Source organism: Cupressus sempervirens, chromosome 5 (assembly GCF_028749045.1).
Source record: "Cupressus sempervirens isolate cs-2001-9-10 chromosome 5, ASM2874904v1, whole genome shotgun sequence".
Classification (NCBI taxonomy): Eukaryota; Viridiplantae; Streptophyta; class Pinopsida; order Cupressales; family Cupressaceae; genus Cupressus; species Cupressus sempervirens.
Window position 1 is genome coordinate 582,083,268 of NC_143122.1, and position 21,254 is coordinate 582,104,521.

At 34.0% G+C, this 21,254-nt stretch overlaps 1 protein-coding gene across 3 annotated transcripts in view; it reads left to right on the forward strand.

Moving 5' to 3' along the window:
• Nucleotides 1-21,254, forward strand: part of LOC149557274 (Nucleic acid-binding proteins superfamily) — a 208,591-nt gene that overhangs the window by 108,976 nt on the left and 78,361 nt on the right. For 2 of the 3 annotated variants that reach the window (XM_089831975.1, XM_089831977.1), the window contains exons 4-5: nt 2,368-2,527; nt 2,800-2,920. In XM_089831975.1, the coding sequence (XP_089688101.1) occupies nt 2,368-2,527; nt 2,800-2,920 (281 nt within the window). The remainder of the gene's footprint in view (nt 1-2,367; nt 2,528-2,799; nt 2,921-21,254) is intronic. The other variant, XM_089831976.1, reaches the window with a different exon arrangement.

A 21,254-nucleotide genomic window follows, 5' to 3' on the forward strand; every position in this document is an offset into this window, starting at 1 on the left:
CTTGCTTGCAAAGTGTTTGACGAAATGTCAAACCACTGAACTATAAAGATTTTTGGTGTTTGAAGAAGTTATAACCTGTTGGGGTTATTACAATCTCTAATCAGGTTTCAACCTTTAATAGTTACAAATAATTTCATTAATAATAGTGTTGTAGATATATATATTATATTATATCTCACATAATATTAAATATGATATGTATATATATCTTCAATATAGAAGGCGGAGACATGCCCGCTCATGGGTATGTCTCATGAAGAGGTGCCCTTCATGCCTGATCTTTAATTGGGTTTCAACCTTTAACAATTACAAATAATTTCCTTAATAATAGTATTGTAGATATATATATATTATATTATATCTCACATAATATTAAATATGATATGTATATATATCTTTCATATAGAAGTTATCCAACTGAAGCTAGAAAACATTAACACTCCCTCTTAGCTAGGGAGGATAAATACATGATTTGATATTACCTCAGAGTAATATCAAGATGGCATGGTTAAGAATATCCTTGATCAGAAGATATTCACCATTAGATATCATCTCATGCTATCAAGACTAATGGCCTCAGAATATCAAGTCACACGATATTCACCAAGAACTCTGACTAATGGCCTCTTGAACGTCAAGATGCATGATATTCACCAAGTACTCTGAGTAATGGCCTCCTAAACATCAAGTTAAATGACATTCACCAAATACTCAAAATGTTCAGCATGTGCATACGTATCCTCAATAATACTTACCATAGGAACATTCATGGTCTGTTTAAGGAACTTAATTCACTATGCAAGATATAATCTATCATGATCTACTTAGACAAGTAAGATATCCATAATAATCACCCTTTGAGTCTAAAGCCTTGATTGGCATAATTATTTTATTATGTTTTACTCTAGTGAATGTGTGGAGCCTTCAGGCTGTAATCTTAGTTGCGAGACCACCACGATCCTTGTACTTGTAGGACACTTCGGTGAAATACAACAGAATACACTGGTATTTGTGTGGGAACTAGTACTCTTAATCTCATTTATGTGAGCTTATGCTGCTAATTTTGATTGTCGTCACATTACTCTTTGCTAGATCATGATATTGTTACATCAGCATTAGATTGTAGATATATCATGTTGCACATATGCCATTAGTCTTGCTAGGTTCAGATTTCTAGGCATCCTTTCATTGGGTCAAACATTCTTCACGTTAGGCAGAATTTTGTGGGAGTGTAAAAAGGTTCTTGGTTGGGTGGATGAGTGTTCCAAATCTCGTGAGTGGTGTGTTCAAGGGAGATAATTGTCAAGAGTTCTTGTCAAGATTGTCATCACCTATGTGCATTATGTACTGATTATATTCAGTCATGTTGCCTATTTTAAAGTATTTGTCTCCTTAAGTTCTACCCAATTTTGGCCAATTTTCATGTTTTGAACTTCTTTGACGGAAATATTTCTCTTTTGGATTTTTTTGCCTTCTTTTAATGTTTTAAACTTTGTAGACAAAATTGCTTATGGAGCATGCTTTTGGCCATTTTGTCCTCTTTAATGTTTTGAACTTTTTGAGACAAAATCGGACAGTTTGGCCACTTTTCACTTAAACATCTTTTTAATCTTTTTCTACTCTTTATCACTTTAAAGTTTAAATGACTTTTTGTTCACTTTCCATTATGATGTAATCCAAAGCATTGGATGCCCTATTTGCATCTTTTGCATTTTCCTCTTTGTTGAAGCTTTGATCTTCATCATAATTGATGTGTTGGAAGGCTGTATGAAGACATTGATTAGGGTTTGGAAGTATGGCATACATACACATGGAAGATTGGGGTTTTGTGGATGTTTTTAGTTTGAAAATTACCATGATTTTTTTGGTATGGGTCTAGTAGTGTGTGCATGGGAGCAAATCTTTTTGATTTGACAAATGGGTTGTGTCTATAAATAACTTTTCTGAGTATTTATATTTTACAAAATAAGTTTTATTTATTTAAAAATTATTATTTATCTCTTTTGTTTGAGAGTTGTTTAATGCAACTAGTAGGAACTAACATTATGTTTAATTTACAAGTTGTGTTGCATCTTTATATTTATTTAATGTTGTTCAATATTAAGTATTATTGCTAGAAAGTTCCATTGTTTTGAATTATTTATTGTATTGGATCACTAAATTGTTTTCATGCTATTCTATATTCAGCAATACTCAGAGATGTTCATGTATATATTGCTAACATTCCTTATCTATATGACACCTAATGCATATCTCTAGTAATCCCCAAGTTGTCTTTGAATAGAATTTGCATTAATGTGATTTTATATATCTCTTGTATACCATGGATATTGTTTTCTAAATCGTTTTTATTCCTTGATGTTGTAGGTATCTGAAGTAAATGAAGAAGAAAAAAAATTGATATTCTCTCATAAACTTGCAATGTGGGAAAAGTATATTGATCAAGTAAATGTGGGGGATGTGTTTGAAGGAAAAGTCAATAGTTTGGTTGAGTTTGGTGCCTTTGTATACTTGTGCTTTCCTGATGGTTAGTTTGTTAGACATGACATTTGAAGGTGGTTTTGCTAATATTTCAAATTTTGTTGGATTTTTTACTCTTTAACACAATCGTTCAATTTTTCAGTTATATAATGAAAATGCAGTCCAACACTTTTTGTATCATATGATTTACTTCATGCACATGCTCAGTTAAAAGCCAATCATCAATTCATTTATAGAAGTAAAGTCTCAAATTTATCAAGTAATATGAGAGTGAGATAATTCTCATCCAAAACTATTTTCCATACTTAATTTTGGCAGGCAGCTACCATATAGAGGGATTGGTTCACAAATCTGAGATTTCGTGGGATTTAGTTCGTGACATAAAGGATTTTTTGACAGTTGGCGAAACTGTTCGTGTAAAAGTTGTTAACATAGACAAGTAAGTCTTTTGGATCTTGAAAATGATTAATCATAGTATTTTGTTAATCATGCATATTATAGTATAGAAAATCAAGTTATTCAGAATGTCTATTCTTCAATTTGTACTAGAGATAAAGCACACGAGATATCCCATATAGGACTTATAGTTAACTTGCTATAGTAACAGATCATGATGTGTCCATGCCGGAGATATTTTCCTATCAATTACCAACTTACAAATTCTTGATTGTCAACACTACAAAGACCTTCAAACATTTAATATCCACCTCTAAAAGATGTTCAAATAGTCTAATATTTTCATAACAATTTCAAAACTGATAATGAGAAGTGTAGAAAAATTCTATACAAAAGAAGCACACAAAATTGAGAAACATGGTCACACTTCAGAGAAACCCTTAAAAGGGAAGAAAATAATAGAATTTTTTTTTCAGAGGTATAAGATAGTTATGATCTGTATAAAGGAAGCATAGGAATTAAGCAAGGATTAATGGAAGAAGAAGAAAGTAACTTCCAAAGTGGCAGCAATGGTCGAAGGTGGTAATTGTGAGAGGGTGTGAGTGTGACCATTGAAAAGGGCAGGCATGGTGAAAAGGTGTGATACTTCCTCACAAATGATATAAAGGGGGAAGAAGGATTAATATGGAATGGAATATGAAGCTTATTTCTTTACTTATCATCATCAGAGAATCAGAGGTCATAACCTGTATTTCAATACTCTTCACAAGAGAAGAAAGGAAATGAAACATTCATATTGCTGGCAAGCATCTATGAGTTTAATACTGATTTACATGATATTATTTGTGGATTTTATTCGAGGTAAGGAAGCCTTATATGGTAACATATACGTATATCATATATGTTTGTTAATAGTAGTGAAATCAGAATTATATATAAAATTATGTTTTATTGTTCAAATCTATCTATCTATCTACCCATATATATTTGTAATACATTAAATATTAATATATACATAGCCATTCCTTAATCACTCGTTATAGCCTTAAGAGGATAAGTTGGTTCTCAGGGTGAGCTAGAGTAATTCCTCGCAAGGTAGGAGAATCCCAAGATGGGGTAAAGACATATATTTGCAATCCTTTGAGGGGAAAGTCTTGAGATAGATGTGAATATGCATTTTGAAAACCTTGAGGGAGCCTACTTGTAGATTGGTTTCTGAGCCCTCTAAGGACAAGTAATTCCCTAGCTTCCTTGGTGTTGATGTATAGGAGAGAAGTAAGGAATTGGCTCCTTATGTTAATAATCAAACGTATTACAAGTCAATTATTTCTGTATAATGATGAATGTTAATTATTGGAAAATTGGTAACCTCCTTGTAAGGAACATTTTAGAGACTAAGTTAAATTCCCATTTTCAAGCGCAAACCAAACCCTAGTTGGAAATTTAGGGTAAACCAAGTAAATTTCCTATTGGAGACATTACAAATATAAAGGAGATGTTAGTGGAGAAGATTGGTTATAGGACGGGGTGAGGGGTGAGAAAAGATAGTGTACATGAGGAAGTGTGAATGGAAAGCATGGTAAGTAATTTATATGTAGAGAAGAAGTTGTCTCTGTTGGGGATATTACAAAATATAAAGGAGATTTTAGTGGAGAAAAGAGGGTATAGCATACATGAGGAAGTGTGAATGGAAAAGTGTGGTAAGTAATTTATAGGTAGAGAAGAAAAGCTTAGTTGCCGATTCGTGAAACGAATCCGATTCGGGCATGCGAATCGGATCCGTGGATTTGGGATTTTTTTTTTTTTTCCAATAATGATTCGTAGAGGATTCGTGTGTGTGTGTGTGTGTGTCTCTCTCTCTCTCTCTCTCTATATATATATATATATATAACTAAGAGAAATTATTTCATAGTATGAATCTATGATTCTAGTATGCATCTATGAATCTAGTATACTTGATAATTGATCTATATTCATGATTATAAAGAAAATCAGAACATTCATATTCATGTTTTTATGTTTTCGTAATTTATCAATAATTATTACATGCATTCATTCTTTGTATTTAGAAATCAAGATCAAAGCTTTATTTTATGAATATTATCATCCTTTTTATTTATTGTCAATTTTACATAGGCAAAGGTGATGGGTACACATTTGAAAAAGTTGAAAAATGTCAGTTTTTTCTTTTCTAATTACATTTTGCCTATATCCTAGGAAACAGTAATGAGAATGTGAAATTGCAAACATTTATGGATAGAAAATCTATGGAACTTAACATCACTTTCAGCACAGAAGATTTTTCTTTGGGTGCTGAAATTTTTTATTTTGAATATATTTTTGTTTGCCTTGCTAATATCTAGGGTGAGACCCTAAGATAATGGCTACACCTTAAGAATATTAGGGTAGAGCTGGGGAACTGTGTCATCCATCTAGTGGTACACCTTACTCTAAACAGTTTGCAACACTCATCTCATGTTATGTATGTAATCAAACAACTTCATTGGCCTATGGCTACCAGCCTTTGGGTGGATAGGAGACCTCTCCCAAATCCTATCCATAGTCACAGGAGGCAAAAGAGATTGAGTCAAACATACCTGAGATATGACCCATATGAAAATTCTTAAAAGCAGGTTCATCCTTGGAACCTGCCAAATCTTGCAACATAGATTTTGTGTTCATCTTTTGAAATTTTTAGATATAAAATTAATAGAGGAAGTTTTCTCATACAGTTTTCTCAATTTTCAGACATAGGGTTTCAACTTTCAACCCAAGTTTTGCACCAACAGCTAACTGCAACTGGGTTCACAACAGGATTACTGAGATCCATCTTGTAACCAGAACTACACAACAAAAAGATACAAGGAAATACAATGATATAATCAGCATTGTTCCACCTTTAACCCTCAGGTTGGTTTCCTTTGGGTTCTGTTCCCGACCTTGTATTGCCATGGATTCGTGTTGGATCCTCAGGATTCGTGCTTGGATCCTTGAGGATACAAGCAAGATCCTTGATTCTTCCTGTGGATCCATCAGGATCCTTGGGCCACGGATCCTGATGGATCCACAGGCAGGATCACGGACCCTGCCCGGATCCTCACGGATCCACGTGCGAATCCGGATCCGGATCAGACTCGAATCCGGATCTAGGGTCTGATTCACGAATCCGGTAACTAAGAAGAAAAGTGTGTTTGGAGGCATGGTTAGGGTTAAAGGTTAAGGATGGGAAAGAGGTAGGGTTGAGGGTTGGAAGAGGAGAGAAAATGATGTGTAGTAAAGAAAGGAGTGTGGTTGGGAAAAGAATGAGAAGAGGTTTTTTTTGGGGAGTGAATTTGTAGGCATAGTGAGCCAAATGGAGGAGGGAAGTGGGGTAGGCTGTTGTGAATGTGGATTTATTCCACTCACACGTCTTAAGGTTACTTATGTGCCATTCTAGGATATCTTTATAATGGGGCCATAGCCCATTATTAGATATCACCACCAACCCATGCTGCCCCATTTCCTCCAACCACCATTTTCCACTATTAAACATTGCTGACGTGTATTTTATGACTACATTACTAGTAGAATGAAATATTGAAGTATTTTATCCTCTCTTGATCAAAATTTAATGTATCTAAGATTGCAAGTAAGATCAACACAATTTCCAAAATTCCTACAAGGTTAGATAGGCTCAATGGTTAATGTGATATGCTGGTATCATCAGGGGCCCTATATTATATTCCTCAAGTTGACTTCAAACAATACTAGCTATCAAAGCTTTCAAATGGTATTGCAATGAAAGTACCTTTGTGGTTTTTCGCAATATGTAGAAAGTAAATGAGAGTAGGGTGAGGGATTCTATTCTAGTCCTAAGAACTTGAAAAATGAGTAGTGCTACTAGATGAAATCTACCAAACTTTGCTTCGCCAAATTCAACTACACAAAGCTGGTGCTATCTCCAAGGGTTATGCAAACAATTTTCATATCTCAATGAACACTATAAAAACACAATGGGAATCAAAGATAGAAGTAAAGCATCCACATAATGACTCAGAACCAACCTTACATATCATTTAGGAATCACCTAAGAACAAAAGCTATGAGCAAGCTGATCCCACCATAACTCTATTACTTGAAAACATATCTACTCTTAGTGAGGGAACAACAAGAACATTCAAGCACCAAAATACATCAAGAAATCTCCAAACTGCACTAACAACTTGATTATATTGCTAGCTCATAAGCAAAAATCTCGAGATTCCATCCTTTACTATAAGCGAGAAGTAGAGTCCTTTATATAAGTCTCAGATTATAATTTGCGGGCAAGAATGAGACAAAATAAATGCCCTAGATTTTTCTATGTCAACCCTTATTAGGGTTAGGGCAAGGACACGAGACAAAATAAATGGCCTACATTTTGCACCTCTATAACACCTATGAGCTTAGTAGGATGAACACACTAACATACACGAGATGACGAATATTTATTAACAAAAGACTGAACAACCATATCTCATCATAAATCTTTGAGCTCTTTTGAATGGCCTTGATACCACTTATGCTCTGCATCACGCTGAGCATACCAACTTTCTCTATCTAAAGATCTCTTTGATAATTTGAATTGAAGGAAATGAAGCCACAAATTGGAGAGCCTTAATATAGTTTGTGATGCAAAGAAGCTTGTGTTAATGAAAATGTTGAATTTGGTTTTCAAATCTTGGCTTGCAAATCACTTGGAGAAATACATTCATCTTCATTGAACTCCTTTGTTAGATCTTCCTGTAGCTTATTTCTTGCTTCATTGTTGGTACACTTTTTATGGACATTCCCTAATATAGGATGATCTATTTGATCAAGAGATTTGAAAAGTTAACTTTTTGGAACTTTGGATTCTCCAAAAGACATTAATAGCTCTTCCATTTAACTAGGAACCTTTGTTGACATATCCTCATACCTATCATCTTCAATCTGTTCATCAATATCTATCTAGGGTCATTTGTCTATCCACTAATTCTTCTCCATGGTAGTTTTTATGAAATATAAAATTTTCATTTTCTTGTTGCATAAAGGTTTGGAAAAGGTTGCTTGATGATTCATCATCTTCTACTTGGAACTGATTTTTAAATCTTTCATCAAATGTACCACTCATTAAAGATTCAGTGATTATCTTTAAAAGCAAAGATCTTAATTTCTATAGGAGAAGGAATTTGCAAAAGTTCACTTGAGGTTGCCTCTTCTTTAGTCATAGTAGTACAAGACAGCATGATAGACATTGAAGGTTTGATTCTATCAATGGAGCTATCATCTTCAATAATCAATGGTGGACGAATAGGAATATCTTCTCCACATAGAAAGACATCTTATGAAGACTCTAATCACCAAGTTGGAATAAAAATTGTTTGATATTCGTCTTGATGCATGTTTTCTTCACCGTTCTCCAGCTTAGATTGCTTTCTTGTCTTCGAAATATTCGATGCATCTTCTTTAATATTGTCATTATCTGGTTGATCAAATATTTCTTCTTTGTTATCAGAATCTCCGCAATTTTTTTGCCATGCATCAATGCATTTTTCTGTTTCTTTCTATCAACTTCTTTTGTATCATTCTCTTGATAGGAATTCTTTTGAGAAAATTCCACTCCTTTTACCTATGCATGTTGTGGTGAAGCTCTCTAACAGTTTGATCATAAAACTTTTGGATAGGAAGAAGATGATTTCTCAGTATTTTCTTTTGTTGAATCTTTTGCAATCTTTGAAGCAATGAAGGATGGGGTTTATTAGGATCAAGCTGCATACTGCTTTTAAAGCTTCTCAAAAATTGGGTTTGTATAGGATTATCAAAAGTTTGATTTTGTTGAACAATAGATACAATGGAATGATCACTTTTATTTTCCTCATTGTTGATTTGGGTAAATGACCATGATGAAGAAAATCAAACTCCATTCCATCTTTTTTTGAATTTGGAGCAAGGCTTAACTTTTTTAGGTCAAGGTTCTTGCTAGAATAGAAACAATTCAAAAATAGAATTTTCTTAGGGTCATCCAAAGTATAATTTTGTTGAATGACAAGCATAGGAGAATGATATCTTTTTTCTTCATCATTGTTGTATGTCACCAATTTGGACAAATGATCATGAGCAAGAAAATCAACTTTTGTTCCATCATTTTCTTTGATTTTTTGCAACTCTTGAAGCAATGCAGGATGTATCTTATAGGAGCAAGTTCCTTATTTCCATAGCATGTTTTGATGAACACAATCTATTTCAGATCATTGAGAGTATGGTTTTGTTGAGGACCAAGTATAAGAAATGAACTACGTTTCTTATCATCATTATCCATCACCATTTCACATGAATGATACTTCTCAACAAAATCTTCTCTGTCTTTGCATGTGGAACCTCTTTTTGATAAAGTTTCTTGATCATGAAAAAGAGATTGGTTATCTTTGCCATCTTCTTCTTCAATCTTTTGTAGAGTTCAAAGCAAGCAAGGACGAGGCTTTCTTGGATCAAGCTATAAGCCACCGTAAAATCGTTTCAAGAAATCAACTTATATGGGTTCATTAAGAACCTAATTCTTTTGATAAGAATAATCTTCACCCTCACTTTCACTGCCACTTCCCATTTTTCCTTTATACTAAACCATAATGTCATGTCCAATATTTCAATCTTTCAAATAGAGTCCACAACCTTTGTTCATGGCTTAGAGTTGTTGAGGAGTGATATACATTGGCATTTTGAATTTCCCTAGCAGAGTTGCCAAAAATTTGTTGGTAAACAAATTTTTCACTGCAAGTGTTTCTTCAAAGCTAACCTTGTTTTCCCTATGAGCAGTCAACAATTGGAGAGATTGCAGTTAGATCACAATTAGATTGCAATCTTCCTATGCATTTGAGAGGGGAAACTCCCTCATATGATAGGGCTATTTTAATTTTTTTTGCACATTTCACTATAAAGCACAACAAGAAACAAGAGAAACTAAAGGAAATGGATAACATAAATCTCAACAGTAGACATACTAATACTAGTTGAGATTCACAATTGATAACAAATCACAAGGGGGCTTTTAGCACATAATAAGTTTGAATATACAATTATGATAGAATATTGATAACAAATGTTGACATATGAAAATATAGGCTATTCCAACACATTCATACCAAGATTCCAAGAAATGAATGCATTTTATCAAATCAATTACATAGTTTAGAAAGACCATTGGATTCCATCAATACATAATCAAATTTCCAATTTAACATACGAAGAATTAGTAATAATAATTGATGAACACATTCAAGACATATAGCTTAATCTATTCTTCATTATCTCTTTGAAAATATACAAGTTCAAAAACACTTTTGTATGTAGTGTAAACCCAAAATCCTGTTTAGAAATTTCTCCGTAGTTTCCCCTTTGCAAAAGGTCCCCCTTTTACTTTGCAAATGGCTTGTATTTATAGGTTCAATGAATAACCAACCCATAACCGCTTAGCATAACCACTAACGATAACTACTTGGGGTAGCTAATTAGGGTAACTACTTAGGATAACTACTTAGGATAACTACTTAAGTAACCATGTAGTTTAACTAGCTAAACGATTGTTTCAAAATAACTACTTTTGTGAACAAGTTAGGATTTACCTAAATTTTACAATGATAAAGTTCAAGATAACTTCAATTACAATAATCAACGAGTCACTTTTACAAAAAGGTAACATAAAATCCATATCCCTGAAGAAAGAACAAGTTATTGGCTTTGTCGAGATAGTCATTATATCTTTTTCCAATCAGCCACTCATGCACTTTACCTGTGTTATGCCGTGCATGAACTTGTAATCATCTTACCACTAAATTGGTCAACCCACATTTTTATAGCTCATTTATAATTTCTTCCACATCATTCACGACATGACACCAAACTCATTGGTATCACATTATTGTTTCCATTGATATCTTTATTTTGTTTTATGTCCCTAACATTCCATGAAGTTGCATTTCAGACTGTGTCTCCATGAGTTTCTTACATACACTAGTTCTTTATGTTAATGAATAATTTCTCCACAATTAGAAAGCAATTGTGGTATTCCTATTCTCATCACTGTTATCCTCAAGTATCATTTTGTTACTTTTCAAAGGAATGTACCGTGAAATATTAAAAAAGGATTTTTTGAGTGCTGCAAAAACTTGAAGTATACAAAAGAATTGCCATAGTAAAGTGTCATGTCCCCTTCTCAGCTCTAGTGTTTTGGCGCCAAGTTAATCTATCTCCACATCCAGATAGATTAACGACATTAACTAACAAGATGCTTACCAGTCACACAAAGGTTTAATTTTATTTATTTCAGTACTTTATTAAAGTATGTGGAATAAAGTCACTTTATGTTATAAAGTTATATACTTTATAAAGTGGCTTTAAGTGACTACAGGACGGAAATTGTTAAATTCATGGATCTTCTACAAATGTATATTTAGAATTTGATTGACGCAGATATGACTAATGTTTACTGCAGGTCCAGTCCTCTATATTCGATCTTGGATGATTAATAATATCTCTGCTATGTAATTCAGAGGAAGTAAAATGCTTGGAAGATTAGAGTGTTGTGTATGTTTGTCTTCCAAACTGTATTCACAACCCGTACATATATCCTATCTAGAGGGTATGTCCCTCAAGGGACATAACCCTTAGCATTAACGAACAACTTGTTATCCCTAAGCCAGCGATCTTTAGTAAATAAATTAGTTATGACTAACCAAGTTAACCAAGAACAAATAATGTATTTGTCCAGAAATTGCTGGCACCTTTAGAGACAATATATATTAAATTGAATGCCATTCATTAGGAATATATGTATAGAAGAGCAGGTATGATCTGTACCATCAGACCTGTAGGTTTATCTAGGTTATATTCTTAACACTCCCTCTTAACCTGATAATCCTACAGAGAGATCATATCTAGCAACATCAATACAGATGTTTAAGCAAGAATTAATACTCAATATCTATTTGTCTCTTCTTAGTACGTGATATCATAGAACACATGATACAAAATCATATTGCTAAATCTCTGGTATGACAAATCACTGCTACTAGTGATAAGACAAATGTTGGGACTCATAGAAATTGGTATTTCTATATCACAACGAGATCCTGAGTTTAAGATCTACCAAAATATAGAATAAACTTGGAGAATTCTAAGATTCTTCCTTTATCCAATTTGTGACCCATGAACATAGCAATGTTAATGTCACAACACGATCTAAAACTCATCTGAATCTTACAGTAAAATCTATTGTTTAGTACATTATCTAAGAGATCATCATAATGCCTTTTACACAAGTATTCATTATTTCAGAGATCATCACCTCTTTAAATAATGATTACACATGGTGGAGCCCATAACAGTCAATAGCCTTACAAAAATAAAATTATCATAAGAATACAAAATAATTCAATCATACGTGTATCTTTACTAAGATGATCACTCTCAGAGAGGTTTAATAAGAATATCTGTTTTCTAATTTCTAGTACTTAAGGATGAAGTCTAGAGAATAATTAAATTCTCTCTTTATCCAAGTTGTGATTCATAGATATCGAAATGTCTCTTTCACAACACAATCTTGAATCTATTCAAGGTTTGCCAGTAGTCCTTTACTGATTTAAAAACACCATAAGATCATTTGATATCACATCAAATTTGTGCTGGAAGATTTTTTTCTATTACTGCAAACTAATGCTGCAAGACTGTTTGCTGAAAAATGCTTCCACACCATGATATTTATAAAGGTAGGCCCATCAGAGGGTTGCTCACTTTAGATTTTCAAGACTCCAACTGGATATCAAATCTTCCGAGCTCCTTATTCAAGGTTGCCTTGATGAGAGCTTTTGTACTTTATGAGTATACACCATCTTGACATGGTACACTTAGTCTGAGTTTGTATAACCTAGATCCTGGGGAGTCAACTCGATTTTCTAAGTACTCTCTTTGACATATAACCTTCTTATAAGTTGATACTTATGATTTTTGCTACAAATTCTTTATTACTTGGGAATAAATAAAGCATGGTCTACTCCCTCTTGGACTTGAGGAAAGATCAGAAATGCCTTGAGTAAAATGTTTTGATATCGCATATGATATCATGAGTATTGGCCTCCTAGAATATCATCAATATTTATCAAATACTCTTTGAGTAATGGCCTTCCAGAATGGTAGATAGTCACCAAATATTACAATAAATTTTGTGCTTGACCATAGTTTCCAGCAGCCTAATGTATCCTCTTTTAATATTCCCGAGCTGACAAAGCCTTACCAAAAGTATCTCCCATCTAGAGATCACAACCTCCATTTCTGGCCAATACCATAGAATTAAGTTTGCTAGAATCTGATTTAGCTAATTTGAATACTCCCTCTTAGCTAGGGAGGATTCAAAACATTCAAAATATTCACATAATCACTATGGCATTCTCAGAGGGTGATATTGAACATTATGGACTTTCTATGATACCATCTTGCATACTTGCAAAGGATGGATCTACCTTGCATTGCCCACAGAGGGTGGGAGATACAACTAAATGTATCAATGAAGCAGTCTACATATCTCTCATCTTCCCATTGCATTCCTCTTATGAAAAGTAATTGCTCCTTGGTAGAAGAATACTTAGATACATTTGGTACTCTAACCTTGGTGCCATCCTGACAGCTTTTCACAAAGATTAATAACAGTCCAAGAGAAATATCAATGCTTGAATCATTCATGATTCATTATCCAAATAATATAGCATGAATTAATAACAACATGAAGGATTGAAGAGCATTATTCAACCATAAAGAATACTTATCTCTTTGTACTTCTTGGTCTGTCTGCAGTCAACAGATATAAGCATTCAGCAACATAGAAGTCAGACTAGATCACAAGCTCCAGTCCATAGTATATTCTGAAATCCTTTGCTTTTATTGATCTTGAAGTAATTTCAAGTGCAGACCCATCTCAGTTCATTATGTTTCCATTAAAATGTAAAGTGTTGCTAGTTAGAGTACTGAGGCTTCCAAGAATATTGAAAGTGTAAAAAATATGACTTCCACAGTTTCAAGCTGAAGGACCTTCACACTATGCACTTTATTAGGATTTGGAATTATCTCCATTAAAACATCAACATCCTCAAGCCTTTTAATGGCCATTATAACTCTTGCTATGCCTTTTGCAGTCTTTCTGCCCATCAACTCTGTACTGCCTGGAATCATGTGGAGTTGTTCTGACAACACTCTTGTTCAATATTTCCCTTGATGGCTAATTCTAGAAAAACTTCATAGGCTTCCTTAGTATCTACTGATTATCGACTCAAAGTGCAGAAGTCTACTATCTTATTTTCTGACCGAGTTGTTTCATCCAATTACAACTTCGAGGGTTTCAACCCTAATGAGAAACAATCCCTACTTAGAAAAACTCTTTCAAAATTACAGCACCCACTCAATCAATTTGAGCACCAACCCAATGCCAACTTACAAATGATTTGAGGAACCAATTGCATTAAGTCTGAAGTCATATTAATCCAATAATATTGCTGTAACTTCCATTATAATCAAACTGAAATTCTGATACAGTAAACTGTTTATGAACAACTTTTCAGAACAAGAAATTTAACTTGGGATATATGGAGCTTTTTTGCAAATTAAATCAGATATTATAGGGAAATGTCTCTAGCAAAATTGAAGCATGTATTGGAGAATATCACAATTATTTCATACATGAACTGAGCATTGATCTGTTCAACTTATTCTCTAAAGTCTGAACTGTATTACTGAATCTTCTTTCAGTAGTACATTGATGATCACAACTTATCTTGTCACTTTCAACAGCATTGAGTCCACATCACCCTTCAGCAGACATATTGTGAATATATATTTTTTATTTCAGACATAGTCAATCCGTCTCTCAGTCTGTTTATCTGTGCAATTGAATTTCTTCAGATTTTACAAGGATGCTTTTCCTTATCCACACAGACATCATAAAGGAATCGAGAGCATATGTATATACAAGTCGCTGTTTGTTTACTCACACATGTTATATTTGATACAACTAATCAACAAAATGAGTTTTATTTTCTATTGAGTGTCGGATCTTTAAACTGTAGCACTCATATCAATCCGATTTGCATGTGGATTGGCCCATGTGACCCATCCCAAGCACAAGGTTTTTACGGTGGATTTGGTCTGATTATATCTTATAAGCCCCAAGCACACCATCAAGGGTGTTGATGGTCATATCAGTGTATAAAAAAAAAATCCCTGCACTAGAACTGCCACATGGCCCCATCTGTGGCACATTGGTGAAGACACATGGGTTCCTTGGCATCACAGAGCATGAGCCAATATGCTAGCAGATCCACACTCCTGCATACAAGATCTTTGCACAACATGAGTGATTTTGTACAGCAACTACGATCCAAGAATCAAATCTTCTTTGAATCTAGATGCCCAACATCCCATGGATCACGTGACTGATGGTGGAAAGCAATTTTTGATCAAAGACGCATCATTGGTTATGAATACGAGCTTGATTCATCTTCATTGATATATCCAGCTAGTTGAGTTCGCTAAGCTTGAAAATCATTGGTCTGATTTCACTAGCGAACCTTCCAAAACTCTGTTGAGTCCAATGAGTTCAATACTTGACAAACCTCTTATCGATATTATTATGAATCTTTACTATTTCCTGTGTGATTAAGTTCATAGATTTGTATAGGAGGTTTCTGTAATTCAACAACACTTGTAGATGATTGCGCCTGATAACCTTATCGCTTGTCAACAATTAAAGTTTATTATCATCGAACCCCCGATGACAACAAGAAGTCTTTGTGGTAAACAGAAATAAAACTCCAGTTTTTCTCTAATGCTATTATGTCTGTATTATAGATGTAATACTGTCATGATGAATTTGGTTCCAAACCTTACATATACTTGGAACATGATGGGTTAACAAGTAGGCACCCAGCTTACTCTAGACAACAGGCAGACAACATTCGATTCAAAGAAAGTATATACTATTATAGTTTGGTATTTATAGACTCTGGAGTAATTTTCTAAATAGAGATTCAACCCATCAACACCACTACTATATGGGAACAGATATATATTTATCTAACGTTTTTGCTACAGTAAATGTTCAAAATTTCAAATATTGGTTCTGTCCTCTCAGATCCGAGATTACAATTATCGCCAATCTCTAGGAATGTCTTGTGATTCCATTTCCATTCAACCAGCTCATTTAAATACCATTCATCAACTATTCTTTTCATATCTATTCTTACATTTGCAGTTGGCTCTGATATCATGTTAAATTCATGGATCTTCTACAAATGTATATTTAGAATTTGATTGATGCAGATATTACTAATGTTTACTGCAAGTCCAGTACTCTATATTTGATCTTGGATGATTAATAATATCTCTACTATGTAATTCAGAGGAAGTAAAATGCTTGGAAGATTAGACTGCAGTGTATGTGTGTCTTCCAAACTGCATTCACAACCTGTACATATATCCTATCTAGAGGGTATGTCCCTCAAGGGACATAACCCTTGGCATTAACGAACAACTTGTTATCCCTAAGCCAGGGATCTTTAGTAAATAAATTAGTTATGACTAAGTTAACCAAGAACAAATAATGTATTTGTCTAGAAATCGCCAGCACCTTTAGAGACAATATATATTAAATTGAATGCCATTCATTAGGAATATATGTATAGAAGAGAAGGTACGATTTGTACCATTAGACCTGTAGGTTTATCTAGGTTATATTCTTAACAAAAATGGTGTTTTTATCCCACATTACTTGCTCCTCGTGTTTTTCCCTCACTTCAAGGTTACAAAAGAAGAGCTTGTATTGGGATTTGAACACACAAGAAGTTTATGAAATCAAGACACTTATATTCTGGTTACTAAATGTGACTGGTCTAAAACTTTGAGGATGAAACCCCTCGAGTTTAGTAGCAAAGGAAGATTGGACGATACCCCAATCTTGACCTTGGTAGTGATACATCTTTCAAGCAGAATCGACAAGTTAAGGGAGATCTCAGCAGTCGTTGGAGGTATGTGAAATGGTTATATACATTGTATGAACACGAATCTGAACACCATTCTGGAATAATCGAATTTCATTGGAGGGTAGAACGATTAGAGAAAGAAGTGATCAAATTTCTTAGTTCCACCAGTGTAGTCGGAGGTTGCTATATAAAAGGACGTTCGGCATTTGAGAGCATGCTATGTTGGAAATACTGAGCTTACGAGATTGTCATTCTCGCCACATACAATATCGATAGAGAGAGACTACGTTTGACTAGTGTAGAATTCCAGTGAAGCCGCGGGTTGGAATAAGGAATCTGGGTGGTAGCTACGGGACTAGTAGGATGTAACGCATTATTTTGGGCAAGTAAGGAAACTAGTAGCTCGTTGTTCATGGAGAAACCTCATGCCTAGGACTGACGGTTATTGGGACAATATCTGCACTTTAACGGCCGTTGCTTGCTCATTGACAGTTAAGGCAATATAGTTAGCAAGGAGAATGATCGGCATAAATCTCAGTGTGCTCGGGTTTAGTACAACATCCAAATACGGGTCTGTCATTCTGATCACAACATTCTGATAATTTCGTAGATAATCTTGGTTGTAATATTTTCTTTGATTTAATGTCATATTAGTTGGAAGGAATGAACATTCAGTTTAGTTGGTACCACTTGTGTTGATGTATCTATCGTGCCCAAACTATGAGGGCAAGAACACAACAAAATTTTTTTGAATAACGATAAAATTACTCTAAGTTTGAAAATGATTGTGATTACAGTTTAAGTCAGTTTCTCTATATTACGTCTTAAGATTATAAACAAGAGGATGGTTATTATAATTAAGATTTATCTCAATAGACTTATGTTATTACATTAACTTTTAATAATAAGAAAACAATTATTTAAATGACAAAGCAAAAGTATTCGAGTACAGATTCATTGTGAAAGTATAATCAAAATCAACTATAAAACTCTTAGACAATAATCAATTTACAAACTAATCGATATTGGAAGTCACTTTATGGAAAAACAATTTAACTAGAATTAAAACATATTATATTTATATAATTTATTAACTTTAAACATTTCAACTATTTTAACATAAAAATTAACTATCTAATCTTACTAAATTTGCATGATGATAGAACCTAAAATTTAGTATTAATTTATCATGATGCTTATAACAAAATCTAACTTAACCTTGTAATTCAAATAAAATCACCATTCAGGTACCAATTTGATTTATGCTAATAAAAACTATGATCGCAACCAAACTATATTAAAAGATAAATTTATTTAAAAGAAATACTAACTGAATTAAAAATCTAAACTATATTACATTTAATATAATTTTGATGCTAAACTAACTTTAATTTTAAAGAAGACGTTTACCAAACTAAACAAAAATTACATTTAAATATCTATATATAAACATATAGAACACTAACCAAATTTACTTAACTAACCTAACTAATCTAAATCTACCACATAATACTAACCTATTACTAACAAACCTATCTAACACCCTACACTAACCCTACCATCCCCCCCTAAGCCCATCCTAACCCCATGCCCCACTTGGGCAAGCGCTTCCCAAGGAGCGCTTCCCAAGCGCTGTCCTTGGGACAGCGCTCTGCCCAAGGGAGGCGTGTCAGACCCCCCCCCTTCCCCCAATAAACATGCGATCCAAGAGGGTAGCAAGTGGAAGGAAACAAGGTCAAATCACTTGCAAATTTGTTATTTTAAACACATAACTTTAATGCCTTCCCTCCAATCTGAGCGCCCAATTTGGAGGAAGATAGTGATGGGACATGGTGACGTCATCATGTGGGATGACAGTTTGACTTGCCCCAAATATTCATTGATAAAGTTTAATAGGTGAGAGTTAGGATATTAAGGATGTCTACTAAAACTATATTATTTTTGTCATAATGAATAGAATTTGGTTTTAGATTTTATTTTATTTTATTGTGATGTGAATATTTTAATAGTCTGTAATAGCATCAACCAAATTTTGAGTTTTTCATACAATTTCAAGAATGAAAATGTGCTTCTACAGGCCCCTTTTATATGTATTTTTGAAAACTTATTTGATGGTTAAGGTCTTACTATATAGTCTTATAGAATTGGTGTTTTAATTCATAATGATATTAATCTACCACCTTTTTATGCATTATGCTCAACAAATCAACTATTGCAAGATCATCAAAATCTACGTAAATTTCTTATGAATTCCTGCTTAATAACTTTCATGAACCTCAGATGCTATGTATTTCAATGATACCTACATTACATGAAATAATCATCTACATATTCGTTTAACTATCTATTATAACTAATGGAGCAAAATTGAAATAACATAGTGACGAAACTAGTCTTAAGGCAATTGAAACAATACAGAGATCAAAATGATAATGCTCTATTCATTTTTGATGGGAGTATCAAAACACACCACGTTCTTTCCTCTATTGTGTTTTCAGATTTAAGTTGGATATCTTGACATAATTCTTTCCTTCATGTTCTTGCAAATTCACTTTCAACACAACCTTACATAAACTAAATCATACCAAACTCAAGGAAATACCGTACATTTATAATTTGAATCTTGCATAATTGGATATCATTGTTCCATCTTATCTTTGATACACATTCATATGACAACACAGAATACGAAAATTTTAAGAGAAGCAAAATTTACTCAATCACTTATTTTATTATCAACCTGATTCAAGGGCTCAGCCGGGAAAGAACCAGGAAGAAAACCCGGCTTCGTTGCCATTTACAATAAGGTTTAAAATACAATTTACAATAGGATCTCAATCCCAAATTTCAACAATTACATCAAATTTTTCCTCATGATCAAAATCAAAGAATTTGTAATGTTTTCTGAATCTCTTTTCAAGAACCATGGAGGAAACCAATAACTGATCGGGTGACAACCAAGCAGAACCAAAAGAAAATCAAACATGCATAATCATACATGGTTTACACAATAGGATTCACAATGAATCAAGACTAGGGAAAGGTGGATTCTTCCAACAGGAGAAGTCAAGCACAACACCAATTCAGATGCCCAATTGGGGCTGATAACCAAGAACTTCCGTTCTTCCATTTAAACATGCCATACTCATACCAGGTTTGTGCTGACAGGTAGGGGCCCATAACACCCTACCCTTTATCCCTCTTCTCATTCTGAGAAGAGACTCTACACTGGTTGGAGTCCAACTAAACAGACCTTTCCCAAAATTGGTCACTTCTGCCCTCCCCAAGGGTGAGTAATACCAAAACACCCATGCAAGGAAAACTCAAAATCTCAAACATAAACAAGAAAGGAAAAACAACCAAAATAACATGGTTATCAAATCTTCCCAACATACCCACATCCATATAAACAGTGAAACAACAACAAGGTAACATGAACATGAAACAAAACATAAAAACTGAATAGGGGAGATGAGAAATTTCCTACCTTCACAAAGAGGTAATGGCAATGAACAAGTTTGAGTAGAGTATCCCTTTCCTTCCTTCAACCTTCAAGCATTCCTCTCTAAATGTAGAGATTGGGTAACAACACAACTAGTCCAAGGAAGGCCTCTAAATAAGCCTCCAACTCAACCACCCAAAAAGGAGCAATAACTATCTCCACCCACTAGCCACACTAGAAACTCCTAACTCAACCTACACCATGGTTAAACCCTAAAAGGAGGTTGGGTAAGACAACTCATGACAACCACTTGCATTTTTCGCACAAAGGCAAAAAGGGGACTTTTGAGTGACCTCAAAAGTCAAAAAAAGGGGCTTAGGGGTTGGAAAAGACCCCTAACCCATACCCATACCCTTTAGATGGAATAATAACATGTTTTAAAGCTTTAGGAAAGAGGTTAGAGTCAAATAAACTCTAGGAATAAAAATAGGTCCATCTAACCACTCTAACTTGAAATCTACGCACTAATCCGAATTGAGGAATGACTAACCTCGATTAAGAACCCAAAAAGGAAAACTGACACTAACTTAAACCAACTTGGTCCAAAGGTTAAACAATTAACCCTAAACAGCACACTGAAGCACATAAACATTTTACGAGTGTCAAGTGACACTGAAAGAACATAATTACGAACATTAACACTCACTGAACAAGGACGATGCATACATACATCACACAATAAAATTACGCGAATTACGAACAACAAGGTTTTCAAAATTTAGCACATGGAGATCAGTTCTGTTCCTCCGTAGGGTTTCTCAGCTAAATATCTGCACACTCATTGCACACATCAGTAGTCCCGTAAAATCACATGTACATCAATGTATACGTATTCAGAATTCACATGAATTAAAACA